Source organism: Halichoerus grypus, chromosome 8 (assembly GCF_964656455.1).
Source record: "Halichoerus grypus chromosome 8, mHalGry1.hap1.1, whole genome shotgun sequence".
Lineage (NCBI taxonomy): Eukaryota > Metazoa > Chordata > Mammalia > Carnivora > Phocidae > Halichoerus > Halichoerus grypus.
The window spans coordinates 50,073,282-50,092,938 of record NC_135719.1 but is presented as its reverse complement, the minus strand read 5'-3'; the positions used below and the strand labels follow the sequence as shown (position 1 = coordinate 50,092,938).

Here is a 19,657-nt window from a genome sequence, read left to right as displayed (position 1 = left end):
AGCAGAGCTGAATAGCCGCAACAGAGACACAAAGCTGGAAAATGTACTATCTGGACCTTTTGTGAGAAAAGTTTGCTGATCCAGCAGGAGATGGGACTAGATAATACCTCTTATAAATATACGTGCCTCTACTTTTCACTTGTGTGTATAGATGCTGTCATGATTAAGCACAAATTCATCTAAGTATATTATTAACATAGTGGACATTAGTCATTGGAACCCTCTTACGAATCAGGGGAGTTCCCACCACATGAGTCTTGCTGAGAGAGAGGTAGTGTCCCATACAGAAGGCCAGCCTCTCCTTTCTCCCGCCTCCCTGGCACTCAGGGCATAGATGCAGCCCTTGGGATTAGCGACCCCACCTAGGGCTCTGAAGCTGGAGTGAGTCACACAAGGGGAGAGGAGAGATCATTCTGGCCGTAGCAGACACAGCAGTCACATCTAACTTCCAAGGGCAGCAGGACCAGCAGGGTGGGAGTGCTTACAGCAACGACCCATTTCTAGCTGGTCTCCTCACTCGACAGTCCCTAACGAATGGTTTTGTCTTTGCTTCTAGCTGTCTAGCCTCTGTGCCTCCCTGGCCAAGCCAAGCTCAGGCACTAGAAGAGATGGCCAGCATCATTCATGGCCTGCAGCAGAGGGGCTGAAGGCAGAAGTTGGTTAAGTACGTGCTCCACGGGGACAGAGAGGGGCCAATCCGTCTTTGCATCCTCGGCACCTGATAGTGCTGGCTACTCAAGAGAGTGCTCACTAAAATATCTGTTGATAGGGGCGCCTGGGTGGCTCAGTTGGTTAAGCGACTGCCTTCGGCTCAGGTCATGATCTTGGAGTCCCTGGATCGAGTCCCGCATCAGGCTCCCTGCTTGTCACGGAGTCTGCTTCTCCCTCTGACCGTCCCCCCTCTCATGTGCTTTCTCTCTCTCATTCTCTCTCTCTCAAATAAATAAATAAATAAAATCTTAATAAATAAATAAATAAATAAATAAAAAATAAAATATCTGTTGATGAGAGCATACACTAGGGATCTCAGACTTCATTAGATTCCAGCCACCTGAAACTGGCGATGAGCATTTCATGTATCAAGGTCTCTTAAGAAGGGCCTATAAACTCCCTGCTGTGTGGGGAGCCTGCTTCTCCCTCTCCCTCTACCTGCCGCTCCCCCTGCTTGTACTCTCTCTAATAAAAAAAAAAAAAAAAAAAAAAGAAGGGCCTATAAAGACAGCCCTCCTCCTTAAACCCTAGCTATGGCTTCCTGGGTTTCCCAGACCATCAAGGCTCTAGTGATGAGAAACGGTCAGAACTTGAGGACTGATGTGAATTTGACCCTGGGCTATTAGTCTCAGAGCCCCTCTGATGATACCTGCCCTATCTTTTAGAAGCAGATAGCCAGTCAAAAAGCACATGTGCGCTGGCTGGGAGAACATGAAACAGGGTACACACTAGATACACTTCTGGCCCTGGCTCTCCATTGCAGACTGCCATGAAGCAAGCAGCTGGATGTTGGTGCTAAGGACCAACTCTGGTGGATTTGTAATTTGAAGGAAGTGATTACAGTGATGACTAAAAATCAGCAATACTTCATTACTTGTGGATCTACTTGCATTTGCTGGGTGACTGATTTCTAATGACCTGGAAAAAAGAGAGGAACCAATGAGAACTTTTGTAGCAAAAGATCAGGAATCAGTAGTGACATTTCCACAAAGCTAGTGCTCCAATGCCACCACGTCTGATTTTCCGGACAGCACCTTTCTTCGAAGAGGGAGAATGTGGGACAAAAGCTGGGCTGAAGACAGTGCAGACTTAGCAGAAGCCAAGACGATTTCCACAGGACTTCTAGAACCAGTATGTTATAGAACTCATTCTATTTTTGTCCCTCACTATCCTTTGACACTTTGTTGAGAAGGTATGATCTTCCTCTGCCCAACGGTGAAGATTTGGGCAGACAGACGATTTCTGTCAGACAAAGTCTTCCCGTCACTTTTAATCATAAAATCTCACTGCATGAAAGAATCTAGTCATATCTCATAGTCAAAACTACAAACTTGGCATTAACTCTTTGGCTAATTTGGGTCCTGCTTCAGGCTTAGAACCTACAGCAGAGCAATGGGATGCAGTCCCTTCCTCTTCTCCAGCCCCCCTGCTGGCTAGTTAGTCTACCACTGCTTTGGAGGCTGACGAGGGAGAAATACTCGAGATAGGATGGTTCTTACTTAGCTGGTTGGCTTTGTGTTCTGGGCCTCCCTGGTGATTAGGGCTGGCTCTCTCTTGGGTTGGTACTCTCATGAGCTTACCCGAGGTTCCTGCTGTACACCTTGACCCTGACAGGTGCATCCCCCGCCCTTGCTGTCCTCTCTCTTCAGTTCTGGGGCACCAGGCAGGACATGTTCAGACCCTTTCTGTGGGGTCTCCTTGGCTCTGCTGATGGCCTATTGGACAATGTCAAATACGACCCCACAGCACAGTCCATGAGAAATAGTCATGCATACCTTGCCCTGAGGACTCTGCCATCAGAGTCATTGGCCTTGCCTCTCTCTTGCCCTCCAGACCTCCTAGGCAGGAATCAGTCTGCCTTTGGCCCAGCCTTCGGTCCTCATCCATCTTCTTCCTCAGACCTGAGTCAAGCACCGGTTTACTGGATCCCCCAACTGCAGGGAACACATTTCCAAACTCTCCGAGTTGTCCCCTTGGAATTCCCCTCAGCAGATAATGGTAGAAGGGGTCCCCTTCCTACCCTTCCACCAAAATGGGGGCTGGAACTCAACACAGCAACAGCTTTATTCAAAAAAAATCTCTTCATTAATCTTCTTATAAAATCCTCTGTTCTTTCGAAACATATATTCTTGAAGTGGATAAAAGGGTTCAAGAGCCATGGAACAAGTTCTCCTATTTTTCCCTTTGTATCCTCTATTAAATTTCAGGCAGAAGAGCTCCATTCCAATAACCTATTATATTAGTTACTTATTGCTATATAAAAAATTACCCCAAAACTTAGTGGTATAAACAATAAAACATTTATTATTGCTCACAGCTTCTCTGGGTCAGGAATGTGGACAGCTTAGCTAGACAGTTCTGGCTCAGGGTCTCGTGAAGTTCCAGTCAAGATATCAGCTTGACTGAGGCTGGAGGATCACTTCTAACATGGTTCACTCACATGGTTTGCAAATTGGTGCTGACTGTTGGTGCAAGGCCTCAATTCCTCTCCTTGTGGAATTCTCCACAGGGTTGCTCGTGTGTTCTCATGATATGGTAGCTGGATTCCCACGGAGTGAGAAATTCAAGGAATCAAGATGAATGCAACAACACCTGTTATGATCTAGCCTCAGAAGTCACACACTGTCACCTCTGATTCTTGATTAGCCACACCTACCAGCTTTGATTCAATATAGAAGGAAATATATAGAGGAATGAAGACCAGGAATCAAGGATCACTGGGGAACATCTGGGAGGCCACCTTCCACACCCTGTTACACTTCAAATGATCATTATCCCCTAAAATAAACTGAAGAAAGTTCAAGTAAAGAAGAAACCATAAATTTAGATTGGTTTAATCAAAACTTCTTTGGGGACTTCTTGATCTTCAAAATTACGTATGTTATCTGGCCCACTCCACATTTGATCCTCATCTACAAATGGGTCCAAGACTATCCTTGAAGGCAGGGCCTACTCCTGATTTTAAGGGTTCTTTCTGGTTCTCAGATTTCTGATTCTACATAATAATCAGAAAATAAAGCTTTGTAAATATCTTTTAGAGTTGGCATTTACACTAAGATTTATAATTCAACGAAAACATTCTAAGGTACATCATTACAAGAATCATCTGTTTTATTTATTCTACAGAGTAATGATTTAAATTGAATACACTTGGGCACAGTAAATATTTGACATGAAAAGTAGTTATCATCAGAAGAGGCATCAGAAAAATAGCAACTCATCTGACACATAATCACTAGAAAATATTTTTCTGTCCAATCACTTAAGTGTTACAAATCCTGAGAATGTTATACACTGAACAAACTAGGTACTACTTATAATTAAATCTTGCTTGCAAATCATCTGTTAAAAAAAACGCCTTGAGGTACAAATCACCTATGTATTAAACATGTCTTTTACATTTTACAAAGAATTTAAACAAAAATATCAAACAATTAAAGTTAAGTGGCTCTTAAAACAGCTATTAGTCAGGCTCAAGGACACACTGTTCCACAATTTCCCGTAAGTTGGGGTTTTCCATCGCAGCTGCCACTCGCTCTTTGTCATTTATCTGCTTGTTGACTGCAAAACACAAACAAAAGTTAGCCGAGGAACTTTGTCAACATATAGTGACAGACAAAAATTTTATTAGCCCATTAAAACAGAATTTAACTCCTTGATAACTTAAAGCTGGCTCACTTTTTGTAAGTTCTACAAGGGAGACTTACAGAGAAAAATACCCCCTAAATTCCCACTACTCTACCACAACTATTTTCATGTCTTTCTTTCTAGTCTTCGTCCATATACATTATTTCCATATAAAGAGTAAATACAATTTTGAAAATTACTATTTTCTCCCCTTAAGCCTATTTTTTAAACTACAGGGTTATTTAAAATAGCAAAAATTATAAGCCTTCTAAATTAATTATGAACACTATGCGACGTGGAGCACCTTTATACATAACAGCCTTCTTTTTGGAGATTCTTGAAAGTGGCATTATTAGACCAAGGGGTATGAGTATTTTTATGGTTTGATTCTTATCACTGAATTATTTCCCAACATTTTTCACCAATTGTATTGTCAGCAACAATACATGAGCTATCAGTTTTCAAAAAATATCTGGTATTATTAATAAAAACAAGTAAACATACACACACATAAAACAGCAGGTGAAAAACGGCTCCTTACTATTGCTGTAATTTGCAATTCCTTGATAAATAGGGAGAGGACATTTCTCCATGTTTATCTATTAGTTCTGTGAATTTTCTGTCCGTCTCTGTTAATCTACTAGGTGTTTTATTTTTTAATGAGCTTGCATGGATCTTCATATAATAAAGGTATTGGCCCATATCTTCTGTCTATAATTTGCTAAAAGCACGCTCAAAGTAAGAGTTTAAAAGAGAAATGTCCATATTCTTTTCTAGACCTTCAATTTCAATTTCAAGTACATAGCTCTCTATCCTGCACCAAAGAAAAAAAATCGAGCCCTCTTTAGAGTTTGTAAGTCAAGGTTCCTAGAGCTGGATATTCTTTAGAGATGTGCAGCTACTAGGCTAAATCAGCCAATATTCACAGGGCCTGCCTCTAGTTCACCTAGAGTCCTACTGAAAAATTACCTTCTTGAAAAGCCTACGTTCCCCACCTCAAAGAAGAGCTAATAACTAATTCTTCACTTTTTTGCAAATGACCCGCAGATACTTGGATAGCAGAATAACAGTATCCAAGATGAAGTACTATCTGAAGTTGCTTTTTAATGGGTCAAGATTGACTTACTGTCTTCCTCTGTTGAGTGGGTTCCTTCAGAAATGTAGATTTCCAACTAGGAAGAAAAAAATATTAAAACCAAAACATTTAGAACACTCTAAGATAACAAGTGAAGTGAAATGCACAGTGGACTCAAGTGTCTAGGAATGAAAGCCCAAATAGTATTCTTTTTTTTTTTTTAAAGATTTTATTTATTTGAGAGAGAGAATGAGATAGAGAGAGCATGAGAGGGGGGAGGGTCAGAGGGAGAAGCAGACTCCCCGCTGAGCAGGAAGCCCGATGTGGGACTCGATCCCAGGACTCCAGGATCATGACCTGAGCCGAAGGCAGTTGCTTAACCAACTGAGCCACCCAGGCGCCCCCCAAATAGTATTCTTAACATCAATGACTTAGGGACAAATCCCTCCGAAACAGGGACTGAAATTAGTTGATTTTTTTTAAAGATTTTATTCATTTATTCATGAGAGAGACAGAGGCAAAGGGAGAAGCAGACTCCCTGCTTGGAACTGTGTCAACATATAGTGACAGACAAAAATTTTATTAGCCCATTAAAACAATGGGGGACTTGATTCGAGGACCCTGGAATCATGACCTGAGCTGAAGGCAGACGCTTAACTGACTGAGCCACCCAGGGGCCCTGAAATTAGGATTTTTTTTTATTGTTATGTTAATCCCCATACATTACATCATTAGTTTTAGATATAGCGTTCCATGATTCATTGTTTGTGCATAACACCCAGTGCTCCATGCAGAACGTGCCCTCCTCAATATCCATCACCAGGCTAACCCATCCTCCCACCCCCCTCCCCTCTAGAACCCTCAGTTTGTTTTTCAGAGTCCATTGTCTCTCATGGTTCGTCTCCCCCTCCGATTTCCCCTCCTTCATTCTTCCCCTCCTGCTACATTCTTCTTCTTTTCTTTTTTTTTCTTTCTTAACATATATGAAATTAGGATTTTTTAATTTTGGTCACCTGCGGAAGGCCTGCAGGGGGTATTCCCATTAATTACTTTTTTTAATGAATACACACAAATAAAACTTTACACAAATGAGATCTCATACATACTTTACTCATGGATCTCTCTACCCTACACTCTACCTCTTCCTCCCAAATCAGTACCTAAAATATCTAAACTTCCTCTCTGCCCTAAGCCCCAAGAAAGCCATACTAATAATCTAGTGTAGTTTCTTCCATATTTTTCTCCATACCTACATAATGGAATACAGATTTTATACACACACACACACACACCCCAAAGTTGGAAGTTTCTTTTCTTTGCTTATTTTACAAAAATGGGATCACAATATAGTTTTCAGTATCCTCCTTTTCTCATTTATTATTATCTTGCTAAATTTACTCTCAAGTATAATATTGGTTGAGCTAAACCTCCTGGTCCTGCTGCATTTCCTCAGATTAGTTAACCTCCAAGAACTAGACCTTCTGAGACAAACCCACAAAATCCTGTGACAAATAACGCATGCTATATGATAAAGACATGTCTACTCTCCAGAGAACACTGGAGTGTACGAACTAATTCTTACAGTTATTTTACTACTAAGATAAATGTTTTTCAAGAGTGAAAAAAATCATACCTTATTATGGCTAAAAGAGACCCTAGAGATCATCTAGAACAGTCTTTTTTAAAAAACAAAACACCTCGGGGCACTTGGGTGGCTCAGTCAGTTAAGCACCCGACTCTTGATTTTGGCTCAGGTCACAATCTCAGGGTTGTGAGATTGAGCTCAGTGCTGGACTCTGCGCTGTTATGGAGTCTGCTTAAGATTCTTTCTCTCCCTCTGCCCCCCACCCCAAAACACCATATGAATTCCTCTAGCGGCTAGTGGCATAATACTAACTCTTATTCCAGACAACAAAGCAACAGGTATAAAATCACTCTATATTCATTTACTTCGGTTTAAAATTATGCATGACTCAACTCTGAAAAATGGTAAATAAAGGGGAAAAGTCAAGCATTTACCCTGCTATTCCTGCATGAACTATACTTCAAGGAAACCACACAGTGGGCTTGGTACCTTGCGGGCACAGAGGACTCTAAATTTGAGAGGTTACTGTGGCCCTTTCTAAGTGGTTCTTCCTTGGTTTTAAATTTTTACACATGAAAATATGTTCAACATTATTAGCCACCAGGGAAATGGCAATCAAAACCATGAGTTATCACTTCAAACCCACTAGGATGGGTATAATGAAAAAGACAGATAATATTAATACAGAAGTATAAGAACCCTCATACACTGCTGGTGGGAATGTAAAATGGTGAAGCAGCTATGGAAAACAGTCTAGTAGTGCCTCAAAAAGTTAAATATACTTAGCAAAAGATCCAGCAAGTCCCCTTCTAGGTGGAGGGAAGATGAAAATATGCCCAAACGAAAACTTGTACATGAATGTTCACAGCAGCATTATTCATAATAGACAAGAAGTGGAAACAACCCAAATGTCCATCCATTAATCAACAGATAAATAAACTATGGTACATCCATACAATGGAATCATATAAGGCAGTAAAAAGGAAGGAAATACCGACACATGCTACAACATGGATGAATTCTGAAAATAATATTTTAAGTGAAAGAGGCCAGTCCAAAAGACTACAAACTATATGATTCCATTTAAATTAAACGTTCAGAATAAGCAAATCTATAGAGACCAAAAAGAGATCAGTGGTAGCCTGGGGATGGGGGAAGGTCTGGATAAATGGGTATGGGGTTTCTTACTGAGGTGATGAAAATGTTTTAAAACTGGGGCGCCTGGGTGGCTCAGTAGGTTAAGCGGCTGCCTTCGGCTCAGGTCATGATCTCAGGGTCCTGGAATCGAGCCCCAAGTCGGACCTCCTCAGCGAGGAGTCTCCTTTTCCCTCTCCCTCTGCCCCACCCCCTACTAGTGATTGCTTGCACTCTCTCTCAAATAAATAAAATCTTAAAAAAAAAACACACACAAAAAATTGATAGTAGTGATGGTTGCACAACTCAGTGAATACAGGAAAACCATTAAACTGTACATTTTAAACAGATGAATTGTGTGAAATGTGAACTAAATCTCAATAAAGCTGTTATAAAACAATAAAATCTTCCTTACCTTATGTTTAAACGGTAAACACTGCTGAAGTTTTACTCTTAAGCACAGCCCTGTAGAGGAAAAAAAAGAAAAGGCCCCAATTATCTCTTCTCTTATTAATTCTTGACAATGTATACAACTGTGTGTAGGTGTCTCCATACAATACAGTAGCTGGAAACAGCTTTGGCTCAATCCAGCGTAGGTCTCCTTGGAGCCAGGCACCATGCTAGCAACTTTAATATATATAGTCTTACATATTCCTCATGATAATCCAGTGAGCCACATATTACCAAACCCATTCTACAAATTATGAAACTAAGGTCACAATGTAACTTGCCCAAGGTCACTGAGTTAGTAAAGTGGCAATTGGGAATAAAACCCAAGACCACTGCAAAGCCTAGGTCCTTTCTACTACAACAATTTACCTTCAAGCAAAGGTCAATTCACTCATTTAACTTTACTGAACACTCACAACAGGCCAGATCATGCAAAAATTTAAGACCAAATAAGAGCCACTTAAAAAGGACCACAAGAAACTTCTCAAATTTGGAATCCTCTATATCTACAATGTACAAATAGAGTTATTTCCCTAAAATAAGATCCTCTGAAGTTCAGTTTATCACCTCAACCTCAAGTCATAGTTCAATATCTCCTCCCCGCCCCCCCCCCGCCTCCAGTTGAGACTTGTAACAGAAATTAACACTGGGCTTGGAACAAACCCTCTGTGTGCCCATGTTCCTCTTCTCCCCCACCTCAAAACAAGGAAGGAATTTTTAACTAAATCTACACCCCTAGACACAAAAGATAAGTCAAACTGTTCTTATGCACAAAGTATTTCAGAGTACTTAGAGTCTAAAACACAGTAATTTCATAATAAATATTAGAGAACTCTAAAGACAACATATAGTTTCTTTAAGAGGGTCTCCCTTTAGAAGATCTGCCTTAAAGCATATCTGGAGGGTTCTTCTCTTCCCTCTGCCCCCCACACTGTCTCTTTAATTTGTTACCTGTGTATCATCTGAGCCTCCTCATGTGTTCTACTCACTGTTGGTAGGTGTTTTACCCACATAGTATAAATAACAACTGTTTCACAATTCACAAAGCACTTTCTTGAACATCAATATCCTTAAGAGAGGCAGTACGGCATTACTGAGAGAGATACTTTGGGTTCAAAAGAAGCTCCACTGTATACAAGCTATGGGGCCCTAGGCAAGTTACTTAACCTCTCCTGAGCTTCAGTATCCTTATCTGTAAGATAGGTATTATAATAGTACCCCTATATACAGGGTTGTTATGAGTAGTAAATAAATTGTTATGCAATGTGCCTAAAATAGGACTTGGTACATAAAAAGTATCTAATAAATATTAGCTATTACTATTGTATCATTTTCATTTTACAACCAGGAACCATGATAAGTGATTTGTCTGACAAGCAGAGAGCTGGGAGCTAAATATAGACCTTCTGACTCCAAATCCTATGCCCTTCATATTGGACCACACCTGCCTTCAGCTATTCTTGTCCGGACTAAGTCAACACAAATGGCTATCAGCTGGTTTTCTCTGCCTTACCCACTCATCCCCTTTGAGTCTTCCTTGTCTTTGCAATTATTTACCAGGATAACTCTGAGTAGGTGACGACCTAAGCAATCAGGCTGGAACGCATACCCAGGTGCCTTCCCCTGCTTCACACTACCTGCTCATAGGAAAACCCTCCCAGACGCCAGGAAGAAGGCTCCCTTTAATGTGTTTTCCAATCGTGTTGATTGAACATGGTTACTACACTAGTATACTAACTTCTAAAAAGCCAAGGGTCTTAACTGGAACTCATATTAAAAGGGTCCCAAAAATCCTGACAACACTTTGTTCAAGGAGTGGACAGATCTGAAGTAGCTACCATAATCGGATCTGGGTGCCTTTAGAGTTACTTTTATTTCCTGGGCTTTCTCAATCTTTGTCCACACAAACGTGGTTTTTTGATAATTACAATCATAATCAAATGCTGCTTAGCATTCCAGTTTCTTCATACATTTCTCAGATACTTTGATTCCTTGATTATCATTTTCTATAGAAACAAGAAATTCCATTATATTGGTGCCATTTCCTTATTAATAGATACTATAGTTTCTTCCAGGCTTTATTATTATAAATTTACTATAAACGTTTTGTACATGTTACTGTTTTCTTCAATGGAATTATTTCCTTAATTCCTGGGTCAAAGAGTAGAAACTTTTTAATAAGGACTTACTTATATGTACCCAGAAGCTTAAAAATACTTATACCATATGACCCAATAATTCCAATTAAAGGAATTTATCCTGAGGCAATAACTAGAGATATATGAAAATATTTATGTATAAAGTTGTTCATCATATTATTTAATAAATTGTGAAAGCCTAGAAATGGTATAAATGGTTATAAAAATTATGATATACTGATGTGATTAGCACAAACCTCTATGACTATATAATTAAAAACTAATATTTAATGAAGAATAAAAAATATTCCTTATCTATTTCACGCGTTCTATTATCTAACCTTTATAACTGTTGATACTCTTATTATCTCTACTTTACAGATAAGGAAACTGAGGCTCAGAAAGGTTAAGTAATTTGCCTAAGGCCACAAAGTGGCAGACCTGACAGAGCTGGAATTTTAGCCTAGAGCACACATTCTTTTATGACAGCTGATTTTTATTTTTTTCTTTATGCTTCTGTGGAGTTTCCAAATTATTGCCAAGAAACATACTTTTGTAATGTAAAAAAACACAAAATAAATGTTGCTTTTTAATAATTTTTTTTTTTTTAAGATTTTATTTATTTATTTGACAGAGACAGAGATAGCAAGAGCAGGAACGCAAGCAGGGGGAGTGGGAGAGGGAGAAGCAGGCTTCCCACTGAGCGGGGAGCCCGATGGGGGCTCGATCCCAGAATCCTGGGATCATGACCTGAGCTGAAGGCAGACGCTTAAAGACTGAGCCACCCAGGCGCCCCTAAATGTTACTTTTTTTTTTTTCCCTAAATGTCACTTTTTAAAAATCAACTTGCTAAAGGCTCTTAGAGTAATAGACTCTCTATTTAAGAACTCTTATGTATCAAAATATTTTAAGATACTTCCCTTCACCTCAAGAGAGTAGCAGTACTTCTGGTATCTGTTGATTCAGAAACTGTCCCCAATGACAAAAAAATAAGCATGCATTCAAAAATGGTTTTTCTAGGATGGAATATCAATAACCACAATATCATCGGGGTGCCTGGGTGGCTCAGTCGGTTAAGTGGCCAACTCCTGATTTTGGCTCAGGTTATGATCTCAAGGTCCTGGGATCCTGCCCTGTGGCAGGCTCTGTGCTCAGCAGGGAGTCTGCTTGAGGATTCTCTCTCCCTCTGTTTCTCCCTTGGCTTATGTTCTCTCTCTCTCAAATAAATAAATAAATCTTAAAAATAAATAAATAAATAACCACAATATTATCTATGGATTCATGGACCCTTTAGTCCCTCAAGATGTGGCCCATATGCTGGAAATCACTAACAGGGATCCCAGATCAACAAGTGAGAAGAGAAAAACAGAAATCACAAAAATGGAAGCAATAATAAAATATTTACCTTTTCAATCGTTTTTATAAACTTATCTATTTTTAAACAGATGATATATTCCCATACTTCAAAAACTTAAAAATATAAAAAGGTATACAGTAAAGTCTTCCTCCCACCCTGTCCCCAACCTGCCCAGTTCCTACCACCAGTACCCACCCCCATCACAGCTGGCCATTTCTAATATATTCTTTGTGCATATACAATCAAATACAAATTTCTATTTTTGCCCTTTTATACACAAATGTAGCAATATTATACTTGTTTTTATTTCTTAACAGTATGTCACAAAGATCTTTCCACACCGGTACGTGGAGAGCTTTTTCATTCTTTTTCATAGCTGTATAGCATTCCATTGTTAATATGATTATTTCACCAATTCCCTACTGATGAACATTTGGTTTGAAATAAACTTCCTTTATCTTCTTTATTTTTATTTATTTATTTTTTTAGATCGGGGGGAGAGGGGCAGAGGGAGAGGGAGAAAGAGAATCTTTAGGAGGCTCCACACCCAGCGTGGAGCCCAAGCAGGGCTCAATCCCACAACCTTGAGATCACGACCTGAGCAGAAATTAAGAGTCGACGCTTAACCGACTGAGCCACCCAGGCGCCCCTCCTTTATCTTCAAAGACATCTCTTTATATCTTACAGCTAACTACTCCAAAATATTGGGTATGCAGCCTCTCGAATAGAAAACTACCTCAGAAATACACTCCCAAATAAAAAACTTAAAAAAAAAACAAAACAAACAGAACTCTCCCACTAGGACTTATGGCCCATACTGCACTGAAGCCAACAGAGCAGCGAGAGGAAAAGAAGGTGATGGCAGCAGGGCTAGTCTGACAGCACCCACTCCAATCCCCAGAACTGAGGAGAGGACTGGCCCACACCCACTCTCTTAATTGTAGGCGTGTACGGGGAAGAAAAGCAGCATGGGGTAACTAAAGGAGATCTCACATTTGGAGTCAGGGGACCTGGGTTTGAGCCTCAGCTTCATCGTTCCCTGGCTATGTGATTCTGAGCAAGTCACTTAAACTCTCTGAGTCTTGGGTTCCTCATCTGGAAAATTCTCTCATAGGCTGTGAGGGCTACAGAAGACATACATTTGAAAAGACTCCGTGAACTATAAAGTGTGATACATGATGCTAATTGTTATTTTGGGTCAGTATCAGTAAAATAATTTAGAATTAAAAACATATTTATATATAAAACCTTACCAATAAGGGTTGCCAAAGAGCAGTGAGGTACTGTTGGCGTGAACCTGATAATAACCAAATAGTCTTCTTCGTTTATCTCCTGAACCTCCACACTACTTTCTGTTACCACTTCCAGTTCTTCTAAAGTATTGGGCTTCTCTGGGTCCCGGATAGTTCGAATCAAATCTAAAGAATCATCAGAGACAAGGTATTATGTTAAAACATGAATATTCTCAATAAGGATGACTTTGCCAGTCCTCATCCAAACACGGACTGCTTTTTTTTTTTGAACCAAATATTATAGTAACTGCCCAGATTTCTCACAGAAATTTCCACAACCAGTTTCCTTTTGAGAAAACTGTTTTCTTGGATTCTTATTAGATCATAACCAGTTTCTGGGATCCAACATTACAGAGAGAACATAAGAATGACAAGAGTGTCATAGAAGCTAAAGGGGAAGAAATAACTTACAGCTTGGGAGACTGTGGTATCAGGATTTATGAAAGTCGAATCTGAAACAAGCCTTTAAAAATTTCAGTATTTGACATTTAAGGTGAAGGAAAGAAAAGGAAAAGAAGTTTAGGGGCTACTGGCTGGCTGAGTCAGCAATGCATGCAGTTCTTGATCTTGGGGTCATGAGTTTGATCCCCACATTGGGTGTAGAGATTACTTAAAAAAAAATTTTTTTTTTTAATTAAAAAAATGTTGAGTCTGCCTGGAACCCAGCATAAGTGAGGATATAAGAGTTTGGGCCAGGGGCGCCTGGGTGGCTCAGTTGTTAAGCGTCTGCCTTCAGCTCAGGTCATGGTCCCAGAGTCCTAGGATCGAGCCCCGCATCGGGCTCCCTGCTCAGCGGGAAGCCTGCTTCTCCCTCTCCCACTCCCCCTGCTTGTGTTCCTGCTCTCTCTGTCTCTGTCAAACAAATAAATAAATAAATCTTTAAAAAAAAAAAAAAAGTTTGGACCAGACCATCAAGGATCTTTTACAGTCAGCCACAGGCAATAGGGAATCCTCAAGAGGTTCTGAATGAGGGAGGAACAGGGACAGCATAACACTGTCAGCTGGGAACTCATCCACTGGCTGGTAGACTCAGAGCTAAGGGCAAAGCCAGGAATACCAGCTGAAAATGCTGGGCCCAAAACAGGCACATGACAATATAATGGAGAGGAGGGGACAGATGGAGAAGTAATTTCAGTGGCAGAATCAAGAGAATTTGACAATTGTTTAGATGTAGAAGACAAGGAAAGGGAAAAAGGAAGATGACTCAGATTTTAAGTCTGTCTGGGAGAACACTGATAGAATGAAAAAACAAAACAAAACTGGAGAACACAGGAAGAAAGCTGGGTGGGGGCTGGGGCAACTGGGTTCAATTTTATACACAATGATTTTGAGGTGCTTAAGGGGCAACCCGACGGGACAGTCCAGCAAATACTGAACTGTGACATAAGGTTTAAGAGAGCACCAAGGCTAAACACATGAAAAGATGCTCAACATCACTCATCATCAGGGAAATGCAAATCAAAACTACAATGAGAGATCGCCTCACACCTGTCAGAATGGCTAAAATAAAAAACACAAGAAATAAGTGTTGGCAAGGATGTGGAGGAAAAGGAACCCTGTGCACTGTTGGCGGGAATGCAAACTGGTACAGCCACTGTGGAAAACAGTATGGAGGTTCCTCAAAAAGTTAAAAACAGAACTAGCCTACAATCCAGTAATTGCCCTACTGGGTATTTACCTAAAAAATACAAAAACACTAATTCAAAGGGATACATGCATGACTATGTTTGTAGCAGCATTATTTACAATAACCAAGATATGGAAGCAGCCCAAGTACCTATCGATTGATGAATTTATGAATATATCTGATATATATGTGATGGAATATTATTCAACCATAAAAAAGAATGAAGTCTTACTATTTGCAAGGACATGAATGGAGCTAGAGAGTATAATGCTAAGCAAAACACGTCAGTCAAAGACAAATACCACATGATTTCACTCATATGTGAAATTTAAGAAATGAAACAAATGAACAAAGGGAAAAAAGAGACAGACAAACCAAGAAACCGACTTCCAACTGTAGAGAACAAACTGATGATTATCAGAGGGGAGGTGGGTGGAGGAACAGGTGAAAGAGATGAAGGGTTTTAAGAGTACACTTATCATGATGAGCACTGAGTAACATACAGAATTGTGAATCATTATATTGTACACCTGAAGCCAATATAATGCTGTATGTTAACTATACTGGAATTAAAATAAAAAATTAACTAAAAAGAGAGAAAGAGAGCAACAAAGCTAGAGTGGTTCTTGAACCCATGGGATTCGCAAAGAATGAGCAGAACAGTTTTCAACCTTGGGTGAACAATGGAATCATCAGCACTGCTTTAAAAACAAAACAAAAATTGATGTCTAAGCCCTACTCCCAAAGATCCTGATTTAATTGATCTGTAGTATGGGCTGGACTTAAAAAATTCCTCAGGTTGTTCTTATGGGCAGCTCAGTTTGAAAACCACTAATGTAAAGGGAGAGACCCAAGAATAGACCTGTGGGAAGCACCTAATTTAGGGATCAGAAGAAGAAAGAAAAGCAAGAAGCAGAGATGGAAGCGGGGGGAGATTAACAACATTAAATGCAGCAGAAAAATTCAAAATGATGATAGCTGAAACAGGTCTTTGGATTTGTAACCCAGAAGATCACCTATAAGAAAGCAGTTTCAGTAGAGAGATGAGGACAGAAGCCAGCTTGCAAAAGGGGAAACGAGAAGGAACCGAAAATGTAGTCCTAGAGCTTTGGCAGGGAAGGGAAGGGCAAAGAACAGATAGTGGGTTTAGACAAAGCTCGAACAATGACAAGGGTAAGGGAAACTTGAGTATGTTTTATAGCCCAAGGGGAAGGATCAAATAGAGGAAGTGAGACTGAAAGTATAGGGGGGAGGATGGCGGACTGGCAAAATAAGCAGAAGGGAATGAGACCAAGGATGTGGGAGCCTGGGCTGGCCTTGGAGAGGACAAGATTTCCTTCTTACTCTGAGGTTGTAGAAAAATATGGAAAAGGAGAATGATAGACAAATAGTGAGGTAGAAAGGAGAGCAGAGGGAATCCACATAGGATGGACTTTGATGTTCTCCAGCCTGAGGTTTTGTTCTATTATTAATAGCACCCCTGTAATCAGAAATGCTACTGGGAAAAACAAATCAATCAAACTCCACCTTCTCCCCAACCACTCCTGGGCTTATCACTTGATTAGCCACAGAATCTGAAAATGGAGGCAGGAAAGAAAAGACAAAGCTTCTTCTTCACAAGGCTCTGTCACCATGGGGCTCAGGGAAACACAGCTTTTTTAAAGATTTTATTTATTTATTTGACAGAGAGAGACACAGCGAGAGAGGGAACACAAGCAGGGGGAGTGGGAGAGGGAGAAGCAGGCCTCCCGCCGAGCAGGGAACCCGATGCGGGGCTCGATCCCAGGACCCTGAGATCATGACCCGAGCCGAAGGCAGTCGCTTAACCAACTGAGACACCCAGGCGCCCAACACGGCTTTTTTAAAAGAAATTTGCTCCCCCTCATCCTTGGCATTTTCCCTGTAAGGCTCATTTATACAAGCTGCATTATATTCTTTAATATGCTACCTAACCCTGAAATTAAGTCTCACCCCTTATTAAACTTCTCTGGTTTTCTACTGATTTGAGAGATTTGGATTTATTTATTTAGAAAGAAAGCAATGTTGCTCTTCTCACATTACTCCCCTGATGAAAATTCTTCTATGGCTCTGCACTGATATTCTTTTTCTTAAACGATTTTATTTATTTGAGAAAGAGTGAGTGAAAGAGAGAGAGAGAGGATGAGTGGGGGGAGGAGTAGAGGGAGAGGGAGAAGCAGGCTCCCCACTGAGCAAGGAGCCCGATGTGGGGCTCAATCCCAGGACCCTGGGATCATGACCTGAGCCAAAGGCAGACGCTTAAACGACTGAGCCACCCAGGTGCCCCTGCATTGATATTCTTTATACATTTAAATCTTCAGTATCCAGTTCTGACCTGGTATCTAAAATAATTTTTGACCACACTTCCACCCTTTACCACAAACTCTATCCTGAAGCCCCACCTATCTGCCATTCTCTAACATGTTCCTTTGTCACCTCCATACTTTTGCTCCCTTTTCTCTTAGTATGCCTTCTACCCTCCATATATCCAGAGCATACTTACACTTCAAGGCCTAACTCAAGTGACTCCTCCTTAAGTTTTTCCAGATCCCCCATTCAGAGATTACTATCTCTCCTTCCTCTGAATTTCTCTATCTCTTATTCAGGTCGATGGCTTTCTACTGCATAAAATAAAAAATAGTCTATTTTTGCATATATAGGTCTCCCTCGATATAAACTTTAGGACAAGAATCATCTCTCTTCCAAAGCTGTATCCCCAAGTGCCCTTCTGTCCTGAGATGCTGTAGACAGAAGTCTGATAGTACAGGAATGTGTCCGTTTTGTGGAGATCATTCTACTCATAATCATCTAGCTGGGGTTAAGTCCTGCCTCTAGTAAGAGAGGGGTAAATCAGATTGGCTCCAAAGATCTTTTCCAACCCTGGCCTCCTTCTCCTGGTCCCTAATCCTTGCCCACATTTTATTTGTATTCTTTGGTTAGATCTTTCACCCGCAGTCAGCAGGAACAGCTGAACAGTAGTTAGAGCCAGTCTTTTTAGTTTTCAAAAGCAATACTACATAAGTCCCAAAACAGGGAGTCATAAGGCAATTGTGAAATGGTATAAAGTGCACGAAGTTTGGAATCAGAAGACATGGGCTTGGTTTTTACCGTTTCTGTACTGGCAGTGTGACCTCCGGGTAGCTGTTTAACCATTCTAAACCTTTGTTTTCTCATTTGTACAATGAAGCGGGTCCCAGGAATTTAAACAATGTATGTGATTGTGTGTGTGTGTATTCGTTTTTGCACTGCTGGCTTGGCTGTGATAAGAAACTAAAAGTTCGAGGCCCGGGTACGGGGAGCCGGGTTTGTCCTCTCTCGGGGACCTCTGCCTTTTTTTTTTTTTTTTTTGCACAAGAGAGCGACTGTGCCCTTAGGCCAGTCCCCAACTCGTTAGTCACCCAGGGGCTAGGAGACGCAAGGAAGGAGACAAGTAGTGCAATCAATCCAGCTTTGCTTCCTAACCAAGCACCCTAAATGCCTGCTCTGCCCAGAAATCTTGAAAAGGACACTAGGGCGTGGGGCAGACAAGGGAAATGAAGCGTTTAAAAACCTCCAGGCTCGGCTTGCCCCAGGTTTAGGAAGAGCCCGGGTCCTAGAAAGATCCACATTCCTGCGTGACTCAGGACCCCGGAGAAAACGCTTCCCAAGCTTCGGACGAGACCCAGCAAAAACCGGAGTCTCCACCCCCAGCCCTCAGGTGAGATCCCCGTTACCCCCACCTCCACGTACAACGCCAAACGCTGTCCTGGGTAAAATTAGTTACCATAAACCTCTAGCGCTTTTTCTTCCATGATCCGGGGCTGCCGGGCAGCTCCCCGCTCAAAGAGGCCGGAGAGCCACAGGACTCTGCTCAGCGTCCAGGAGAGCAGCCCGGACACCCGCTCCATCCTCACGCTCCGCCATCCCTGGCAACTGTCCCATCCGAGCCACCGTCTCTCAGCAGCGGGCCTCGCGATTTATCAACTTCCTGGTCTTCAAATGGGCCAAGACAAGCCTAAAGGTCCAGGAGAGCAGAAAATAGGCGGGGCCTGACAGAGTAGCGCGGAGGACCTAGGGAAGGGCCCCGCGAAGACCACAAGCCCCAGCATGCTTTGCTCGGTTTCGGCGGGACAAGAGAAAAAAAAAAAAAAATTCCTCCCAGCACGTGAGGTGCATTGCGTGCTGGGACCAAGGGGCAAAGAGATGTATTCTGGGATTTGTAGTCTATATTGGGTAAGAAGGGGTAGGTAACGGTCTGTTACCCGCCACTGTTTGCCTCATTCAGCGCCCTCGATAAGCTGAAAATGAATCCTGAAGAGGTAGGGGAAAGGAGATCTTTGCTGGAGGAGCGTGTGCAAGGACAATCTACTGTTATTTCTCTGAGGGAGCCGCTTCCAGCCAGTTTTCTTACTTCCTAGTCACGCCGGAAGTGAGTTTCCGTTGCCGTGAAACGGAATGTCTTGGAAGTCCACTGAAGTTGGCTAGGAGTCGAGGGGAAAGAGAGGGCTTTTGATTTTCTCACCTCAGAGGGCTCAGGCCAGCACAGTTCCCCACTACTAGCTGCATATTTCTGTCGGTCGCCTTCAGAGACAACTTAGAACGAAAGGCCTTTCCTCGTGCTCAGGATATCCAGTAGTGACATACTGGAAATCGTAATCCTAAAA

General features: G+C 41.4%; 1 protein-coding gene across 2 annotated transcripts; it reads right to left on the bottom strand.

Annotated features, from left to right (window-relative positions):
* Nucleotides 1-2,992: 2,992 nt before the first annotated feature.
* On the bottom strand, nt 2,993-19,062 carry CIAO2A (cytosolic iron-sulfur assembly component 2A). 2 transcript variants are annotated; one of them, XM_036083828.2, is made up of 5 exons: nt 18,778-19,062; nt 13,331-13,495; nt 8,548-8,597; nt 5,465-5,510; nt 2,993-4,272 (listed from the first exon to the last, which is right to left on the bottom strand). In XM_036083828.2, exons 1-5 carry the CDS (start codon nt 18,899-18,901, stop codon nt 4,175-4,177), a joined length of 483 nt encoding a protein of 160 aa, XP_035939721.2. In that variant the 5' UTR covers nt 18,902-19,062; the 3' UTR covers nt 2,993-4,174. The 2 variants fall into 2 exon arrangements, with proteins under 2 accessions (XP_035939721.2, XP_035939723.1); XM_036083830.2 differs by lacking the exon at nt 8,548-8,597.
* Between the last annotated feature and the right edge of the window lie 595 nt (nt 19,063-19,657).

Bases quoted from the DNA above. Each gene is read 5' to 3' on its own strand.
- CIAO2A (XM_036083828.2), bottom strand. From the start codon at position 18,901: ATGGAGCGGGTGTCCGGGCTGCTCTCCTGGACGCTGAGCAGAGTCCTG. The intron at 5,511-8,547 runs GTAAGGAAGATT...TTTTCTTCCTAG, and splicing joins GTTTACCGTTTAAACATAAG to TTGGAAATCTACATTTCTGA. The intron at 4,273-5,464 runs GTAAGTCAATCT...TGTGTTTTGCAG, and splicing joins CCACTCAACAGAGGAAGACA to TCAACAAGCAGATAAATGAC.